Raw genomic sequence first — 19,655 nt, 5'->3', positions numbered from 1 at the left:
AGCCTTGGTATGGGTGTGTGTGGGTAGTAGAATGGGTGTGTGTGTAGCCGTGTGAAATTCGCGTGTGCGACTAGAAAAAGGGGTGGGGAAGGACCCACTCAATCTAAAAAAAGAGGCTTTAAATGCGCTCTCTCCCCAACCTCCCCTCCACCCGTTCCAATTCAAAATTCGAATCTGTTAAAACAATATAATATAGAGATATAGATTGTGAATGGTGGGGCCTAGGGGATAATTTGTCAAACCTCCCAAATGCTTTGCCAAACCTTTACCAAACCTCCCAGATTGCTTCCCAAACTTACATGAGGTTACCACTTGTCCCAAGGGACACATTTTGAAAACCTTCAGTTAATAGATAGAATAAATGAAGCGGAAAGATTTGTAAAACCATATTATTATTCTGCATACAGCCAAGGCCTACCTTTTCACAAAGGTCGATTTAGCTTCCGTGTGGGATGCCACATCAGCTTCGTCCAGCCGCGTCAGACGTGCAAATCACTGTTCGAAAAAAACTATTTTCCCAAAAAGTAAAAAACCTTCATCTAAAAATTGTGAAATTATTTATAAAGAAAACTTCAAATTTTGAAGGTTTTTGTTCTACAACCCCTCAAAATCTGCAAGTTTTTATACCCTTAAGTTTCAAATTTGAAGGTAGTTTTAAAAATCTGCAGGTGCAAATTACACTATACCCGGGTTTTTTTCGAACACTGGTGCAAATGTATTATCTCGCTGCCGCGCTTGCATTTCTTGAGTCTCATTTATAACAGGCTTTTCTCAATTAAAGGACTTTTTTTTCTGACACTGCTCAGATTCTCGACTCTCAATGGGAAAACAGTTCCAAAAAGTTTGCGACAGAAGCTGCCAGGCCTTGACGTGAAAAGGGGGACAGTGGACACGGTACACCTTTTTCCAAAGCCCTTTATGAATTGATAGATTGATGGCGTCATGGCTCCTGCCTCCTCCTTCCATGCGAGCTTCTTCCTCGATCTCAATTCTCTTCAAGTTTACTGCGTTTTCAAGCACAGGCAACTTGCAACTTGTGCCCTCTGCGCACAGCTGCCACCTGCAAGCAGCCCAACATGCCTGAGCTCCATCTTGTTTCTCTGGGCCCTTCTCACTACTGTGAAAAGGTAAAGGACTATGTGTGTGTGTGTGTGAGAGAGAGAGAGAGAGAGTGTGTGATCCATGGGAACATGCTTAGGCATACAAAACCAGTAGCAGAAAGTCTCCTTCCTCAAGGAACTCAAGTACAAGATGGAACAAAGTCTGGAATGATCCTAACTAAACAGTGGCTCTTCTCTAAGGACGAGCCTGATGCGTCATGAGCTGCTGGAGGTCGTTGAGCATGGAGCTGCTGCAAGCTATGACACCCCTGGAGTAGCCGGGGGAACCGAACAATTGAATATGCAGGGGAAGTCAGCGTGACATGTTCCCCGCCTGTCTCCTCCTGTAGTTGGCACAATGTACAATTTTGGGCCTCCACTGGCAGCTCTTCCCAAGCTCGTGTCTCAATGGCCAATTGATGTGATTGGGTGTGAAGCAGCATAATAGCTTGCCTTGCCAGTGCTGGCATGAGAGAGAGAGAGAGAGAGAGAGAGAGAGAGAGAGAGAGAGAGATGATGATGATGATGATATGGCCCATGGAGACCAAATGCAGCCTGTGAGACCAAAACACAGACACACACACACACACACACACACACACACACACACACACACACACAGAACCTCCATGCTTGCTTTCTCTCCAAAATAACCTCCATGCACTTCAATCTCTTTGCAGGCAAGATGGGCTTTGCAAAGATCTGCTTCCTCTTTTACAGAGACTGTACATTTCCCAGGTTTCCATCTTCTCTTTGTCAAGTAAGTAGCAGCCCCCTTGTTGTTTTCACATGTCCAGTTCTTTTTTTCTTAGGGAAATCTAAGGTTATACGTTCCTTTGAATCTCATAACCATCACGGATGGCTGACTGGACGGGTTATAGAATACCGTGCCAGTTAGGAGCATTGCGCCAGATTCTGACTTGGCATATGGTTCCCTCCCTGCATGTTGGCATCAACCTTGGAATGAGATCCTCCCATTGCTATTGTCTGCAACGTTCAGGAATGATCATGGGTTTGCCAGGTTTCTAGAAATGGGCTACCAGCTTCACCTGTCATTCTTCTCTTGCAAACTGGCCTCCCCAGGGCCATTCCTTCGTTCATAATCATTCTCTGATATTGAATGCCCCCCTAAATCCCATAGCCATAATTCCCTAAGGTTGAATTTTCCTTGTAAATCGCATTATTATTTCCTGAGGCTTAAAGTCCCCCTTATATCCATCAGCATTCAGTAAGGTTAAATGTCTACATAAATCCCATCATTATTTGGTAAGGTTGAAAGTTGCCATACATATTATCAGCTTTCGATTTTCTATTGGTCTATAGGAAGCTGGGAGGAGGTACAAGCTTGCCAAAGCTCATCATCACACGTGATGGCAAAGAAGCACATGTGCTGCACGACTCCTCAGACATCTTGGCTTTCACCGACACACTTATTCAAGCTGAACAGCTCCGGCTTTATCCTGTAGATAAACAGGAAGACGTTTGTGCATGGGTAAAGACACCACCTCTTGGACCCGCACCACCTTGCACTGGCTTGAGAACCAATGACATGTTATCCTTTCATGCAGAGGACTTGTTTGATAACGTGCTGGGGCCGCATATCCGACGGTGGGCTTACTGCCATCTGCTATACCACAAAGGCATCTTTGCTTTACTCAGCCATGGTAAGGGACACAAATACTTGCTTTTTGGATCACTCTATGTTGCCACTATGATTTGCAGATTACCTTTTGTTTGTGGTTGCAGGGGCTCCAATTTTCGAAAAGATAGCTGGGTTTCTCTTGTTGCCATTGATACAACGGTCTTTTTACAAGCTTTTAGGTTGTTGGAAGGAAAATGCTAAGGAATTATCTTTTGGCAAGATTGCGGCAATCTTTGAGAAGGTAGGTTGTAAGCTTGCCTCTCTTCATGCCAAGGGAGCTTCCATGAGGGCTGAAGTGACTGTTTTCAGGTAGACGAAGCGCTTGCAGATGGGCGCCCCTTCATCTGCGGGGACACCTTCACGGCGGCTGACTTGACCTTTGCATCACTGGGCGCCCCGATTATCTTGCCCAGGGGGTGAGCTTCCAACTGTGTGCCTTCACAGCTGCTGATTGTACTGCTGGTTGTGGGGGCAGAACTAAGAGATCCTTTGGCTTTTGCAGATATGGGGCTCACTTGCCGACCATAGAAATGTGTACTCAAGAAATGGCAGAGAACGTCCAACGTCTGAGAGAGTCAGCAGCTGGAAAAGTAAGTCTAAGCAATCAACACACTTTGAGGGCCTAGTTATGGAGCTTAATTGTAGCAGCTTTAGACAAGTGGCGAGGATAGACTGATTAAGTTGTGTTGTAATTATGGAGATGATGCTTGTATGCACATTAGTGTATGCACGCATGTGTGTTTGTTGGTAGGAATAGTGTTTCTGATTTTCATGCCATGATGAGAGTAGATTCTCGAGTGTATTTATAGCTGTAATACATGGGTGTTTGCAACTGCTGCTTTACCCTGATACTGCAAATTGTTGGCTGTTGAATGACCTTTTTCTCCGCTGCTGCTTGGCCCTCTTATGTGAGCATGAGCTGCCTGCAATGCCCTCGAGCCCTATGGCCATGCTACGCACAGGCTGCCTGTTTGAGGCTGGCCACATCATCTTTGATTGTGCAAGCTGGCTGAAAAGGCATGCTGGGAGTGAGATGTGTGACATATCTCACCTGCCTGCAATGTCCTCGAGCCTCATGGCCATGCTACTCTGTTTTGCATCTGGCCACATCATCTTTGATTGTGCAAGCTGTCTGAAAAGACATGCTGGGAGCAAGATGTGTGATGTATCTCACCAGTTTTGATGGCATTTATCCACAATCGTGTGGCCTCCAGATTAAGCACCAAGATGATGGAAGTGAAATACTCGTGAAAGTAGATGACATATCAGGTGCTACATTAAGGTTCAAATTGTGATACATATCCAGAGTATCTAGGATTGTTTTTGAAGGGGGAGAGCAGCCTCCACTAACAGTGGGCTGCCTGGAACAGCTGCACATGATCAGCCCTTTGCAAGCGTAATCTAAGGCTGAGGACAGCGACCAGGAGCTGGACCAAATTAAGCAATTGGCGGCAGGCAAGCAAGTCTTTTTATGCTGCTTGAATAGGTCAACCTGGTCGGATGTAGGTGCTCTGTGATGAACAAAAAGAGGAAAGGGGCGAGGGGGCAGCCAGATGCAGCCACCCACAGGAGTCGCAACGACATTGCCTTTGGGACTGCCCCAAAGTGCAGCAGGTATGGCTGAGGATTCTTCAGCTATTCACCACCTCTAGGGCTGCCTCCTGCATCATCACGTGGAGGGAAGTCGCCTGGATAACAGAGTCAGGGCCCGCCCTCCACTATGAGGAGACAATTGATGGCTAGGCCCTCAGGCTCACACACTGCAAGATAGTCCTAGCTCTTCAGTAGAGGCATGGTCCCTTGGCACTTGTCAGAGATGGGGGATCATCAGCAACATAGCGGCATGGCACATTTGGCAGGCACGATGCAGTGAGACCATTGAGGGTACCCTCAGACCCCACTGGAGTATCGTGGTGATAGATATTATTCATACCCTAGTGGGGAAAGTTATAGGAAGGTTCGGACTGCATGCGAAAACATTGAGAGGCCTTCCTATGCTTTCGGCAGCAGGATCCCTTCCTCTCGGACAATGGAGGAGACCCCACTTGGCAGTTTAGGCGCCACCCACCCCCCCCCCCCCCCCCCCCTCGCGCGGCGGCATTCTTCTTGTATGAGATAGTTTTTCTCCGAGAGTGGCCAGCCATGGAGGGGCCTATCCTCTGTGAGAATATGTGAATATGAAGCGGAAGCAAATAGAGATCACACAAGAAAGAGTAGACAGCCACACTTGAGCCAGAAACTGAAATGTATTGAATAAATTATGAATGAACAATGTCCATGCTTAATTTACATATCTCTAGAGCTAGTCAACCTATAGCATTGGAGGACAAATGTCCACGATTGATAAAAATACCATATATATATATATATATATATATATATATATATATATATATATATATATATATATATATATATATAACTCATTCAAAGGGCCACCAAAGGTCCTTTAACCGATAAAGACACCTTCCTGGATACCTGTGGCAACAATTTGGAAGGTGCTGGTGTCGATGATCTCCAGGACGGAATCATCAAAGTTGACACCATATCCTTTCTCCGCCATCCGAAAAACTGAGAGGAGAGTGCTGGAGAGTTTGGGAACATGAAGCACATCTGGAATGGTAGAAGGTTGCCCTAGGGAAGAGTTAAGTCGCGCATTACCAACCGAAGAGGCCACCAAGTTGGAGCGTCTGATCTTGTCATGCAGTTGAGCCCCATTGCATTGCGTACGGCCCAGGCCTTCTTTGCACGGTGGTAGTATGGCTTCGACCCGGCATCTGACCCATTAGCTGGAGTTTCAGGCTTTCCCGTGACAGTCTGCTTTCTAGGCCTCTGGAAGGAATACCTTCCTCTTCTCCCAGTGATTGTTGGTGCCATCACGAGAGTGATGGAATCCTCCCCCCGGCCCTTGCACGAGCAGCGGGGATTCCATCTCTCCGCATTTGTATTGCCTCGCCGGATTTTGTGCCTCACATGATATCTATTCCCAGTCTTCGGTTGCCCTCGGCGTCAGACTAGGCGGACCGCCCTCGGTGGTTCCCCCTCCTACTTCCCACTTAGATCCTCATCAGGGGGCCGAGGGAGGAGCAGGTTCAGGCCGCGGAGCACCAAGTTCCGACCATGGATGACCCATCAGCCGGAGAGTGGCGGACGGTTGGCCCCCGCCTTGCGGTCGCCAGCCGAGCACCAGAGTTGAGCATCGTCGTCGTGCGCGCCAGGCTGGCAACATGCAGAAGGATTCGGTTCTGTCAAAGAATCGTTTCGAGCACTTATCACAGCACCTGCCCGCAGACGGCGGGCCCCCTCCAGTCACGGAGAGGGTCCCCCCGCCTCCCCCAGCAGATGGCGACCGATTCCAAGCCGCGACTTCTCCTCCTCTGGCCTTAAGTGCCCAGTGGGGCAGGTTGACCCCACCCTCGCTTCGTCGAGCCTTCCTTAGCAGCCTTCCTCTCAGATGGATACCTCTCAGCAGCATCCCTCTCCAACCTCTCTGCCTTCCCACTCCCCCTCGCCTCCTTCCCCGCCGCCTCCCCCCCCCTCCCCCCCCTCACCTCCGACTCTTCCCGCAATTGCTCCATTTGTCCCTTCCTCTTTCTCCGTGCCCCCCCCCCCCCCCCCCCCCCCCCCCCCCCCGCGGGCAGCCCTCTAGAGCATTCCCGTCGCCCCCCTTAGCCCCTGACCCAGAGAGGAGACAGCTGGCGAGTACTGTTCGCCGCCTGATTCATTGTTTCTCAGAGCCGGTGGAGATGACTATTGCGGCCTCACCAGTGAGGGATCTCCCACCCGAGTCTCCAGGCGGGCCCCCCCAGGATCTTGGGACAGCGTGTAGATTTTAGTTTCTTCCGGTGTCTTCCGACGGAAGGGACAGATAGGTTCGAGGAGACCGTAGCCCCTATTCGGGTATGTGTGGTCTTCCACCACTCCAAACCCTCTACACTAGAGAATATCACGATGATCTTCTCTTTCCCCTTGAGCGCTACCATACAGGATCAGGCAATTGAGCTATCGCATCATCTGCAGGATCCCTGGATCACCGACATTTTTACTCATCTATGGACCAGGATGGAGCTTGGTGGATCAGCCCACAGAGACCAGGGAGGGGAGATGGTGACCTCCAGCCTGGAGGTGCTGATTTTTTTGTTCATGCATACCTCTCGTAGTACCTCTCCCCCCTTCTTACAGATACCTCCATTGTGATCGATGGAGCACGGAGTATGCATACTCTCGCGCTCAGGTAGAGTGGCAGTACATGGAGGGCAGGATCCACGCCCACTTGGCGCAACTCCGCACCAAGACAGATTGTGACTATTCCCAGTCTAAGCCCACACCCAAGACTCTTCAAGTGGAGGGCAGTTCTGGTAGTTCTGCCTCACACAAAGATTGATATGAGGATTGTCTCCATCCTGATCAGAGGCTGCTCACTAACAGAGATCCTGGAGTACTCTGCATGGGAGGAGATGATATTGATTCTTAGGAGATAGGACCCTTGGCATCTTTCAGAGTTTGGACGCAACCTCGGGAGTCTTAGCTTTTTTCAGAGCACTGGCCCCAACCTCTCTTGGCTGGACAGGTTTTATGTTGACGAGTGGGCTTGAAGCCGTGGAGGCATGGTTGGTATTCTGGCATGCACTACATTTTCAGATCATGCCCCAGTTATTCTGTCCCTAGAGGACCCATGGAGGCATGACAGACATGCAAGCTCCAAGATTCCAGACAGCCTCATTCAGAATCCCGAGATTTGTAGCCGGATTGTTCAGATATGGGCAGGTCTAGATTTTTCCTCAGGATCTACAGCATGCACTTTGGACGAGGGCCTTGGGGAGGTCAATATTTTCTTACAAGAGGCAGCCCAGAGGAGATTGGAAGGATTTCGGGAGCAGGAGAGGAGTCTGAGGGGCCTAGCCTCTTTACAATGTCTTCAGGAGAGTTCCCCGGACAGCCCATGGATTGAGAGTCAGATCACTGCTGCTTGCACGAAGATTCGGGCCATTGAGGAGAGGAGGGTGGAGTATAGATACCGTGCCAAGGCCTCGTTCTAGACTCAAGCCAGTGACAGAGTTATTGGAGACTTCTTTGAGATAGCCGGTCCTCACAGGAGGAGAGACGGTATTCGCAGGCTACGTGGCCAAGATGGAGTTATTGTTTTCGATCCCCCGAAGGTGATTTCTTTCGGTCTCTTCTCACTGGTCTCTTCTCATTGGTGCCCCATTATCCCCCCAGGTGATGGATGAAACGAGAGATTCTAGAGACACACGAGAGAGGTGGTTTCCCCCTCCCTTCGGTCTTTCTTATCGACCCCTTTTACTGCAGAGGAGCTGGCGGAGGCGGTGAAGGCATTACCCAGGGGCCAATGCCCGGGGGTGGATGGGCTTCTTGTTTCTTTCTTTCTTCGCCATTGGGACCTCATGGAAGGTGGCCTTCGCGCTGCCTTCAATGAGATTATGCTCATAGGTGCCATGCCAGAGAGGCTCACAGAGGGCTTGATACATTTGATTCCCAAGGAGGGTGGTGATAGATTGGAGATCCGGCAGTGGAGACCTATCACCCTTCTAGGGACAGCCTACAAGATTTTGGCCAAGGCCATCAGCAGGCGACTTCATCCTTCCCTCCCAAACTTGATCCATGACACTCAGACTGGTTTTGTTCAGGAGCGGAGTATTTTGGACAACATCTTTACCTTTTGGGAGGTGACAGCTTCAGCCAGGATGCAACAGCAAGACCTCATTGTGCTACTCCTTGACTTTGAGAAAGCTTATGATAGGGTGGATTGGAGATTTCTAGAGGGCACTATGAGCCGGATGGGATTCCCCATGGAGTGGATTCGTGGAGTCTCAAGACTTTATTCATCAGCATCTCACAGCTAGATTCTCATTTAGGGAGTCTGAGGCAACAGATTCCCCCTTTCCCACTCGATTCGACATGGCTGCCCTCTAGCACCGTACCTCTTTCTGTTTGTCGCCGAGGTCTCTGCCCAGGAGACCGGACTTCAGGGATTGCGCCTTCCCCTCCGCATGCAGGAGGAGCTGTTGCTATCCCTTGCAGGCAAAGTGGTGGTGGCGAACCAGGTACTACTTGCCACCATGTGGTACATCACCTCGTGTTGGGCCTTTTCTCGGGCTTGTATTGGCCAGGTACAACGTTTGATCCGGAACTTCTTGTCGGCCGAAGTGATGGGAGGCCAGCCAGGGCCAAGGTGGCATGGAGAGTGATCATTCAGCCACGTAGCAGAGGGGGGCTAGGTCTCATTGATCCACCTATACAGAGCCGTGCCTTGTTGGGCAAGTTGATTGTCAGAGGACTCCAACCCGGTGGTGAGCCTTGGAAGGATTTCCTCTTGGCCTGGATTTCAGCCCGCACTCCGAGCCTTGGAGGCCCGTAGCCACAGAGTACTAGATTGATCTTCACAGAGATGCGAGCCCGTGGTTTTAGTCCTGCCTTTGAGGACAGATTCGCAGCCAGTCTACTTCGTGCTTGGGATCATCTCAGGCCAGCCCTCAAACAGATTGTTCCAGTGGCCTCAGAGGAGCAGCTTCGGCAGCCTTTGAACTGGAACCCCCTGATCCGTTTACCCAGTGGCCACATGCTAGGGGCCCGCCGACCGCACATATCCTGGGTTGCCTTGAGCATGGGACCAGCCAGGTCTCTTGGAGATTGGGTTGCACACAGGCAGTTACCTCAAGAAGAGCAGGAGAGAGGCCAGACAGGGATCCGGGGTAGAGAGGGATTTTGGTAGTTATGGATTTGAGAGTGCCGACCTCTCACGCGGTTGCAGTGGGACCCTAGAGAGTGGATGTGGCATGATCCCATAGATTGGGTGGAGACTCTGGATGCCCCTTTCTTTGCATATACAGCGAGGCTCGGCCGCAAGATCCAGATGTCGGAGATAGATGGCACACCGGCAACAGCAGCACACTCGCAGCCTCAGGGCCTATCACAGCGCTTCCTTTCAGATTTCTGGAAGAGGCTTTGGGACAGCTTTCGGCCGAGGAAGATCACTCTCTTTCTCTGGTTGAAAGCACATAGGAGTCAAGCAGTGGATACTTGGCTAGAAGTCGAAGGGCGGCCAGTAGCTTGCCTGAGGTGTGGCCACCCCCAGGAGTCTCAACGACATTGCCTTTGGGATTGCCCGAAGGCTCAATAGATTTGGCAGCGGATTCTCCGCATTTTTGCTATGGATAGGGGAACGACTTGGATTATCACTTGGAGTACTGTCGCTTGGGCCACCGAGGCTAGAGTGGTCAGGACTGGGGGAGGCCATGCCCTTCTGGTCTCCCACCATTGTATTGCAGTAGTACCAGTCACAGCCCCACCTGCAGGTGTTTGGCGTCCAGGCTCATGCCAGTGCTTGGAGATTTGCAGTATCATAGCAGCCTTGCACATCTAGCATGCTAGATGTAGCGAGCCCATTGAGGGTACCCACACTCCGCAGGTTGAGACCATCAGGAGCATATGGCTCGACATCATTCACACCCTCCGCGGTCAGTGGGGGAAGCTGCAGGCAGGTTATGACCGCATGCGGAAGCGGCGGGAAGCCTTTTTGAGACTTTGGAGGCCTGGCCCTTTCCTCACAGACAGAGGCGGTGACCCCATTTGGCACTACAGACCACCTGTGTGGTTGTTTCCCCTTGTATGAGATAGTCTTCCCTTCATAGAGCAGCAGCCAGAGGAGAAGCATCTCTCCCCCTTATGATCACTTGTTTCCCGCCCTTTAATGAGGCGAGTTTGTACTTTAACTAATTGAAGGATCTTTTCCTAGAAAAAAAAAAGAAGCTGGCCGACTGCATGATGAACTGGCCGACAGGCAGCCCACAACCCATAAATGAGAAAAATACATAAATGTCAAATAAAAGGCCATGTTCCCTCACACAGAGATGCACAAAATTCTAACAAATAGGACCATGAGGGGGAGACTACTTGCACTCCTTCCCATGCAGAAATTTTTCTCTTGAATCGTGAGTTTCAATTTTAAAGGATGCAGAAGAGAGATTGCTAAGTTCATTCCATAAAGTCTAGTGCCGGTTTTCCAGCAGAACAGCGAAGAGGAGGTCGTGCACTCTCCCTGCAAAAAGGTGCTAGTGAGAGGGGGTGCAAGTGAGTACATGAATCAGATTGAGGCAATTCAGGACAGACCGAGGAGGAGATTTCATGTCTGATGAAATTTCATGCCTTCATCTGCTGCTGTTGCTGTATAGTCTGCTGCCCATGAGGTGCCGCTTGCATTGTTCTGCATTCATGCTTCAACCATGCTTGTTGGGCATGGTGCTAAACGCTCTCAGATATGCTTTCCATACTGCTGGAACTGATAAGGGGTCCTTAACCAATTGAGTGAGCCATACCCCAAGCATGTTTGAAACACATGGAGGATGGCTGCATCTAATATTTGAGGCCTAGTGATTGGTATGTTGGTGGAAATTGGATTGCTCATTTTTCTTCAAGATTATGTTTCTTTTAAGTTTGGTTGAGAAGTAGTTTCCCTAAAGTTTGGTTGAGAAATATTCACAAACAAGTGTGCTCGGTGGGATGTGGGTTTTTGCTGCAGCATATTTTGAAGCTGTATGAAACACAACGCTATAAGAGTGCAATATAGATGGTAAGGGCTCTTTGCCTTGCTCCAACCTTAATCTTGTTCTAGCACATTCTCTTTTCATTCCATGGTTTGATCTAATTTGAAAGGATAGAGGTGAAGCTTCTAGTGGACCTGATTTTTCTATTTGGCAGCTCCACCAAGAACCCACTAGCAGCTAAATCGTATTGAAGTTGTACAGCTATAGAAATGTGACACAAGATAGTAAAGAACATGGAACTATCTATATATGGAAGAATGGTATTCACATGCAGCACAATCATGGCATCATTATCACACTATCCCTTGCTGCAGTATCCTCTGTACTTTGAATTTTTGTAACATGTACTTTTTCGGTCTGCATTTCCTTGAAGGAAGGTATCCGAAACTCTTTCTAAAGAAAGGTCAAAAACTACAAATGGCGCAAACAACCAGAGTTTTTCACGGTCGTGACTATCTCCTGGATATTCACGCTATGAATTTCCTGATAAAACACAAACTTCTCCGCTATGAATTTCCTGATAAAACACAAACGTCTCCTCTTAATGAAGCTTATGTGCAGACCATGGGGACTTCCATCTCAAAAGAAGAATCATCTTAGGAATGCAAGTAACAACCAAACCTAGGGTAGTAACAAGGTTTAACCATCTCATAAGTCAAGCACCCACTTTATATGAGTCTTTCACACACCAAAGGCCAATAAAACTCACCCATATCAAGGAAATATGTGCTCTTCATAAGATTACTTAACACAAGATGAGGTGGATGAACCACCTTGAGGATAAGAGGGTAGTCCTTAGATGCCTTACAAGCTTTTAGTTGAATGAAACCCTTATAATGCACTTTTATGGCTTTAGGAGACTTTTGTAAAACAATATTTTTCCGTACTATGGAAATACTCGTAACATGAGATAATAAATAATTGGAAAGAAAAAAAATCAAGTGCCAAAAGAAGTTTCAAAACATGGTTTTCCATGGTCATAATTTAGGCACTTAATGTAAAAAAAAAGTGGTCATAATTTACGCATGTGGTCTTCCATGCTCATAATTTAGGCACTTCTTGTAAAAAAAGTTATAATTTTTTTAATTTCATTATGGAAATGCCTTATATAATTTCTTAAGCACACTATAATTGCTATACGAAAACTCTTATATATGTATTTAGGTCATTGGCATGTACATTCTATCACCTAAAGACACTTTTTATATGCATTTCCTTGAAAATAAGGCTATTATAATGTGTTTATGCTAGTTTTAATAATTTTGAATTTGTAAATTTAGAAGATACATGATGATTTTTTTTCAAAACTTTTATCATAGGTATGCTATCCAAGCATTTTAAAGTGGTTTCATGGAATTTTAAGCAAGTTTATCTTTCCATTTCTTCAAAATTTGCAAGTCAATCTTGAGCCATTTTTGTGGCTTAATTGCTACACTAGGATTAAGTGTACTCTTCCCAAAGACTTTTGAAATTTGTCAACTTGAAAAATTTATAAATCAATCTTGAGCCATTTTTACAACTTAATTACAAGACTAGTGTTAATTAAGTCACGTTGTAGGTGGTGTGTAAAGAGACTATAAAGTGAGAGCCAATCCATTGATTTTATGCTCTTCGAGCCCATTTTAGCTTGCTCAGTCCCTTTTGCAACTTGCTCACCTTTGTGAATCAAGAACCAAGTGGCAAGAACACGGGTGGATACTCATTATAAGCGTCATTATCAAGGTTCTTGTCAAGGCAAGTAGATTTGGCATTCATCTAGTATACATGCCACTCTATTTTAGTACTAATTCTAGGACTGAGCATAGTAAATGTCTCGCAAAATGACATACTTATGCAAAACATTTAGTAACTAGTCGTACTTTGTACTTGTCCAAAGTAACCTTACATTTGTGTTTGTCTTATGGATCCTCTTGGCACCAATGAGCTTGTCTTCTTGAGGTCATCTTAAGTGTTGTTTTGAGGAGTTATACTCTATATACATGTACGATACAATTCGAGTCTCGTCGCACTTGAATCATGGTTCTAATAATAAAGTATACTTGATAAGATATAATAAGGTATAATATTTGAGTAGTTATACTCTATATACATGTATGATACAATTCGAGTCTCGTCGCACTTGAATCATGGTTCTAATACTTGGATAAGATATAATAAGGTATAATATTGGAGGAGTTATACTCTATATACATGTATGAAACAATTCGAGTCTCTCGTCGCACTTGAATCATGGTTCTAATACTTGGATAAGATATAATAAGGTATAATATTTGAGGAGTTATACTCTATATACATGTATGATACAATTTGAGTCTTGTCACACTTGAATCACGGTGGTGACAACCTCTAATAATAAAGTATAATTGATAAGATACGATAAAGTATAACTGACAAGATTCTCCTTATTCTTGTTTTTCTCTTTTATCTTTTGTGATTAGTGAACATCTTGAGGCACATTCTTGATAGTTGAAGGTTCCACTCCATTAATAGTTTGCTTGTACTACTTGGAAAATTTCTTTAGTCAAGCCCAAAGCCAAGGACCCATTGGATGGTTTGACATGGAGAGATAAGCCATGTCGATGATTGATGCTAGGGATAAAGAAGCCACCCAACTAGATAAACCTACCATGGTCATTTTAAATGTAGAAGAAGAAGCATGAACTGAAGGAGATGATAGAATCTAAAAGAAATAGGAAGTGAGACTTGGGGCTTTCATACTGATCTTTACTATAAGGGGTCAATGGTGGATAAGAAGATAGTAAGGAGGATGTAGGATCCCCCAAAGATGGTGGGCCAGTGGGCTCTTCTCTATCTAATGAGCAAGCACCCATGCTATAGGTGCTATTACAAACCCCTAACAAGTAATTCCCTAAGAGTTACCCACCTCAAGAAGGAGTGGAAAAAGAAACAAGCTTCAAGGTGAAGCAAGAAGCAGAGCAAGAAGCCAAAGAGAGAATGGACACGTGCTCTTTATTTCTTGGAGCGTTCTCTCCATGGATTCCTACTAGTTTCAATATCTTCTCTAAGCAAACACACTTAATTGAGACTTGATGATTAACTGATAGGAGGATCTTGGGTGGTCCTTGCATAAGGGAGTGAAGGCTCTAAAAAGAGTGAAGGAAGCAAGATGATACTAATAGTTAGGAATGGATGGAATAATGGAGCTAAGCCCTAGGCTAGTCCTTGTCGGCATGCCAAATATACTCAAGTCAGTAGCTTACCTTAGCCTTACTAAATCATGTTCCGTTGGGTCTTACCTTTGAGCTTCAATGCAACTCCCTGATGTGGATGTGCTAGCTCATCCATTATGTCCTCACTCCATTGTCACACCAGAATACTCCTTCGCTAAGGGGGTGAAGGTAGAGCTTCCCTTGCCTAGATGGAGGCAAGAAGGAGATGGCTTTGATGGCTTTTTTAGTGATTCTATCTCACAAAAGGGGTTAGGGAAGAAGTTAATGGAAGAGAAAACCTACAATCAAACCTATCTAGCATGCATCCATCAAGCAAGCAAGATTCAATATTAGTATACGGGTAAGATTCAATAGCAACCAAGATTCAATAGTAGCATCATACACGTAAGCATACATGTAAGCAGGAGTAGGAAGAGGAACTCACAAGTATTCTATTACAAGGGAATGAATGTGTATTTAGTCGAAATTAACTTACATACAAGTGGCTAGTAGAGAAGAGAAGAGCTCACAAGTATTCTATTACAAGGAATGACTGTGTATTTTTTATAGTCGAAATTGACTTACATACAAGTGGTGAGTGTTCACACTTATAATACAAGTGGCTAGTGTTTACACTTATAATACTAGTTTTAAGAGCAAATATGGACAAGGTGTTCTTATAATTTCTCTATTTGACATTAACCCCATGGTAGGGCCACTTTAAATGCCCTAGCACCACCTTACAAAAGATAGGTCCTCATTGAGAAGGTAATTTGGCAAAGCACCTTAACAGTAGGTTGAGAATTTCTTAACATGCATACAATAATGTATACGGTGCCTTATTAACTTAGTTTTTCCTCAAAAATTTATAAAGTTCATGAATGAGGCCCTCTCCTCTAAGATTTGAGCAGTGAGAATTTTAAGAGCAACAACTTTGAACCAAAACCAAAGGATAGCCAAAAGTTCCCATGATGTCATGTTGCCTTTAGCACACTTGAATGCTCCTTTTGCCAATGGGGTGAAGGAAGAGTTTTCTATGCCTGGATGGAGGTAAAAAGAGATTCGTCTTTACGGTGGTTCAAAAGCAAGGAAAGAAGAAGAAGCTAATGCAAAATGGATTCCTATAAACAAACCTATCTAATTCCTAGCATGCGTCCATCAAGAAAGCAAGACTCAATAGCATACACGCTCACACATATTCTATTACAAGCTCACACATATTCTATTACAAGGGAATGATTGTGTATTGCTTATTGTGAAAAATAACATATATCTTAATGGTCTAATCTCTATAACTAGTCGTAAGCAAGCGTGTACATGAAGTCCTTAGACTTTCCCTATTTGACATTAAGCACAAGTTAAGGCCGCTTTATATATTCCACCGTTGTCTTACAAAAGATAGTGTCTGTTCCAAATGGGTAAGATGGAAAATCCCCTTACAGTAGGTCGGGTGTGTGAAACATACCCTCCCTAATGGTGTGACCACATCCTCGCATCACCCAAGTCAGTGGAAGGGGCTAGGGTGAGGTTGTGGTGGTGTTGAATTGGAGTCAAAGCAGAGGTTGCATGCATTGAAGCTCTTTGGAGTCAAAGCAGAGGTTGTATGCATTGAAGCTCTTTGGAGATACTTGCAATGTCAAGGATTATTTAGGTGATAGATCGTACCATGGGCTAGTCTTAGGCTCGCCATGGTCCCATCCAGAGATGTACCTGGAGGGCTGGAGTTGAGGAGGTCATGTGTGCATGCATACCATGAGGTGCGAGATGTGAAAAAAAATTGTGATATTCGTGGTGATGTGACGTTCATGGGCAATGGGTGAATGTTGTGCCTTGTGGATGTACAAACTTAAAATTTCTCCAACTTGCTGCTTTCTTTGACTCACTTTACGGCTTTCTTCGACATTTACTCGACATCCCTTTTCTCGGGAAGTCAAGATTGCTAAATTATGATGCATGGCAGCAGACTTTCCCATAGCTACAACAATAATGGAGCTATGGGTGGCCTTTGTGGCTCAAGGGATTTAGCATTAGCAAGCAGTGGGATATAGTTAATGTGGATCGATAGGTGACGGGGTTGGAGAAGAGGCTATAGAAGGTTCCCATTGATTTGAGGAGGGTCCAGGCGATGGGTCGTACCATGTGTTAGGCTTGTTCCTACCATGGCCCCCCCATCTAGAAATGTATCTGGATGGGTGTTGTCTTGACGATGAGGCTTAATACAAGTGCTTGAGATACTGGTGTGCCTATTGATGTGTCTACTAATTGTAAAGCATGTTTGAATATTCCAAGTGTCGTACTTAGGATATTGGTGCCTATTGATTTGTCTACTAGTTGTAGAGCTTGTATGAATATTCCAAGTGTCTTGTGATTGAGATATTGGTCCCTATTGATGTGTCTACTAGTTGCAGAGCACGTGTGAATATTCCAAGTGTCGTTCCTAGGCACAGAGCAAAAGGAGTGCTAATGGAGAAGCTCCATCAACTTCTTTGACACTTATTTGTCTACTTTCTTTGGCTCTTACAGATGGTTTGAGATGGGGTATTGAGTGCCCATGTTTAGCTCGAGGATGGCCAATAAGGTGGGGGTGAATGAGAGGTTAGGTTGTCCATGAGAATGGAAGAATTTAGGACACCCAATATGGCATGCACATTGGTAAACTACAGGTGATGGGGTAATATCGTTGAATGGGCGGGCATTGCTTGAGCCTCTTCTTGTCTTCTCTTGAGAACTTACCTTCTTGCTTGTTGCTTGTAGGTAACATGCTTGTGTGTGTTGATGGTGTGTATGGAGCATGAATGCTTGCTTGCTTGAGTGGGAGAGTGATTGAGCATGATTGTAGAAGAGGGTGGTTCAAGCTTTCTAGCTTAACCATTACCTTTAGAGAGAGGATTGTTTAGCTGATTAGTGAGAGTAGAGAGAGGAGGAATTGACATACCTCTTGGCTTCTTTAGACTCTCCAAAGGGACTTTCATGATCCAAGACAAGTGGTCTAACCACTAGTACTATGATTCCTTGCTAGAGAGCAAGACGGTTCTTGATATGAACAAATGGCGCCACTGGGGGTTGAGCTAGTCTTGGTGAGGTAAGGGTGTAAAGCTATTTTTCTACTAAAAAATATTCTATTTTTTTCCACTCTATCTTGTCCTTGGATGAAAATCCTTGGTTAAATGTTGAGGAAATGTGTCTGGTGTAGTATTGAAGGTGCATTGTGTGATTCTTTGTGTGATTGGAGTGGGAGAAGCTTAGGAGTAGATTTATGTGAGTAGAGTAGATTTTTCTAACGTTAAACCTTCTTTTTGTTATTTTTTTGCTTGTTTTTTGACTTATAGGCGATGATGGATGGTTGAGTTGATCTCCCCCTATAGAAAGATTGAGGCTAGCAACTTCTTTTGTTTAGCATTTCCATGGTCATCTTGAGCTTTAGATTATGTAAATTAGGCTAGAATTAGGATTTTTTCCACTATGTCCAAATTATCCCATTCAATCCTAATAATAATAAATTCTTTGATTAGTAAGGTGTAATAACCCTTTAGGCATCATTGCTAAGGTAGATGCCAGTCTAAGAATTTTACAAAAGCCTAGATTACAATGTCGGCGGGACCTCTTGGTAGAAGCTGATGAATTGAGTGATTAGCTCATACTCAAAGGATCATGTTGAAGGGTGGTGCCTCGAACTCTAGAAAGTTGAGGAGTAGTTGGTTGTGCTTATTCTTAGCTTCATGATCCTTTAAAAGGTAGTGGCATGTACATGGGATTCATCACTCTTTGGTTAACTACATCAAAAAAATAGTGTTCTAACAGTTTAGGTTTTCGAGGTAACAAAGGTGCCACTTTGGTTGATTCTTCATTTTTGTGTTGTTGAAAGCTTTATTGTTAGGCCCCTTATATCCTCCTCTTTCTTCAATTGGAGTCTTTCGCATCCATTCTTTGGAGGGATTTTCCAAGTAGAGTCATATCAATAGGATCTTGAGCTTGTGAATTGTATGGATGGGCTTTGTGTAGGAGGTAGGGTCTTTTCCAACTTGTAGATAATGTCATCGTAACTCAGGATGATTGGTAGGTGCAACAAATCTTGTGGGAGTTCCATGAGCCACCCTCTCTTTAGCTTCAAAGAATAGGTTTGATGTGTTGAAGGTGGCTGGAAGGGGATTCCCAGGCCCATTGGCATGGTTCTCTAACCATGTGTGGTTCTTTAATTAGACATGATTCTCTAATCAAGCTCACCTTCTTCCTCCGAGGGCTTTTGGCTTTCTTTTGGCTGTGGGGGCTCATCGAGTGGATCATTATTTAGATTAAGGAATTTAGTGACTTGGGGTCCCTTATCCTGTTCTTTTATCTTCCCCCTTCGATGACCCTTCTTCTAGCACTGAAGGGTGTCTCATTGCCCCCTTCTTTAGCGTATTTCTCTTCGATCCTTTTTGGGAGCCCTTAGGGTTCTATCCTCCCAGCTTGTGGGGTTTGTTAAAATAAGCTTTCTAGTCTAGTCTCAATGAAGTGAATGCCACATCTTCTCCCATCTTATTATTAAAGGAAGGATTTAAAACATGAGCGACATTAAAGAGGAAGGTGTTGGTTTCCTTTTTGTGCTTTGATCTACACTTCTTTGATTTGAGCTGTGCTACAATTCGATAGTAGAGGATTACTACGTCAATTATGTTATATATGTTAGCCTGCATAGTCTTGTATATGGTCCACATAAGTGTGAAGCTTTCTCCATTAATCCACTGCACGGTGTGGTCCATCACTTCATTACCTAATGTAGTGGGCCTTGCAAGTGGCTTAGCATTTAGTATTATTTGTTTAGTGTCTGCCTATGCACATGGATTTTGGATATAGATGTCTGCACGGTGCTCTAAGCATATGACGTCTCCCTTAAAGATAAGCATGTTTACTAAGGGCATGTATTCCATAGGCACCTTTATGCATAGCCTTCTAAACAAATGCATATGAACATTAAGGCACCTTTCTGGATAGCTTTGTTAGGAAATCGCCTGGAGCATCAATAATTGCAAGTACTAGAGGGCTAGGCTATGATGGTGCAGCACCAGTGTAGGAAGAGTCATAGCCACCTCTAATATCAATTAATATTTATTGATATTTTTCCCCTATTAACTTTGTAGAGTCTGGGGTGTGGCTGCCCTTTCTTTTTCTAGCCTATGGTACTACATGCAAATCATTT

General features: G+C 45.2%; 1 protein-coding gene across 1 annotated transcript; it reads left to right on the top strand.

Annotated features, from left to right (window-relative positions):
* Window positions 1–921: 921 nt before the first annotated feature.
* Window positions 922–11,670, top strand: LOC147623510 (uncharacterized). The gene is made up of 9 exons (XM_086821695.1): window positions 922–1,127; window positions 1,781–1,860; window positions 2,424–2,593; window positions 2,669–2,764; window positions 2,847–2,987; window positions 3,056–3,158; window positions 3,245–3,332; window positions 11,282–11,332; window positions 11,461–11,670. Exons 1-8 carry the CDS (start codon window positions 1,077–1,079, stop codon window positions 11,327–11,329), a joined length of 777 nt encoding a protein of 258 aa, XP_086677821.1. The 5' UTR covers window positions 922–1,076; the 3' UTR covers window positions 11,330–11,332; window positions 11,461–11,670.
* The last annotated feature ends 7,985 nt before the right edge of the window (window positions 11,671–19,655 follow it).

Source organism: Cibotium barometz, chromosome 27, assembly GCF_041138505.1.
Source record: "Cibotium barometz isolate CiBa-2024 chromosome 27, ASM4113850v1, whole genome shotgun sequence".
Lineage (NCBI taxonomy): Eukaryota > Viridiplantae > Streptophyta > Polypodiopsida > Cyatheales > Cibotiaceae > Cibotium > Cibotium barometz.
Note: the sequence above shows the minus strand (reverse complement) of the source record. Positions and strands in the feature narration are given on the sequence as shown.

Coding starts and splice junctions, on each gene's coding strand:
- LOC147623510 (XM_086821695.1), top strand. CDS start 1,077: ATGCCTGAGCTCCATCTTGTTTCTCTGGGCCCTTCTCACTACTGTGAA. Junction 1,861..2,423: donor TTCCATCTTCTCTTTGTCAA/GTAAGTAGCAGC, acceptor ATTGGTCTATAG/GAAGCTGGGAGGAGGTACAA. Junction 3,333..11,281: donor GAGAGTCAGCAGCTGGAAAA/GTAAGTCTAAGC, acceptor TTTTTGCTGCAG/CATATTTTGAAGCTGTATGA.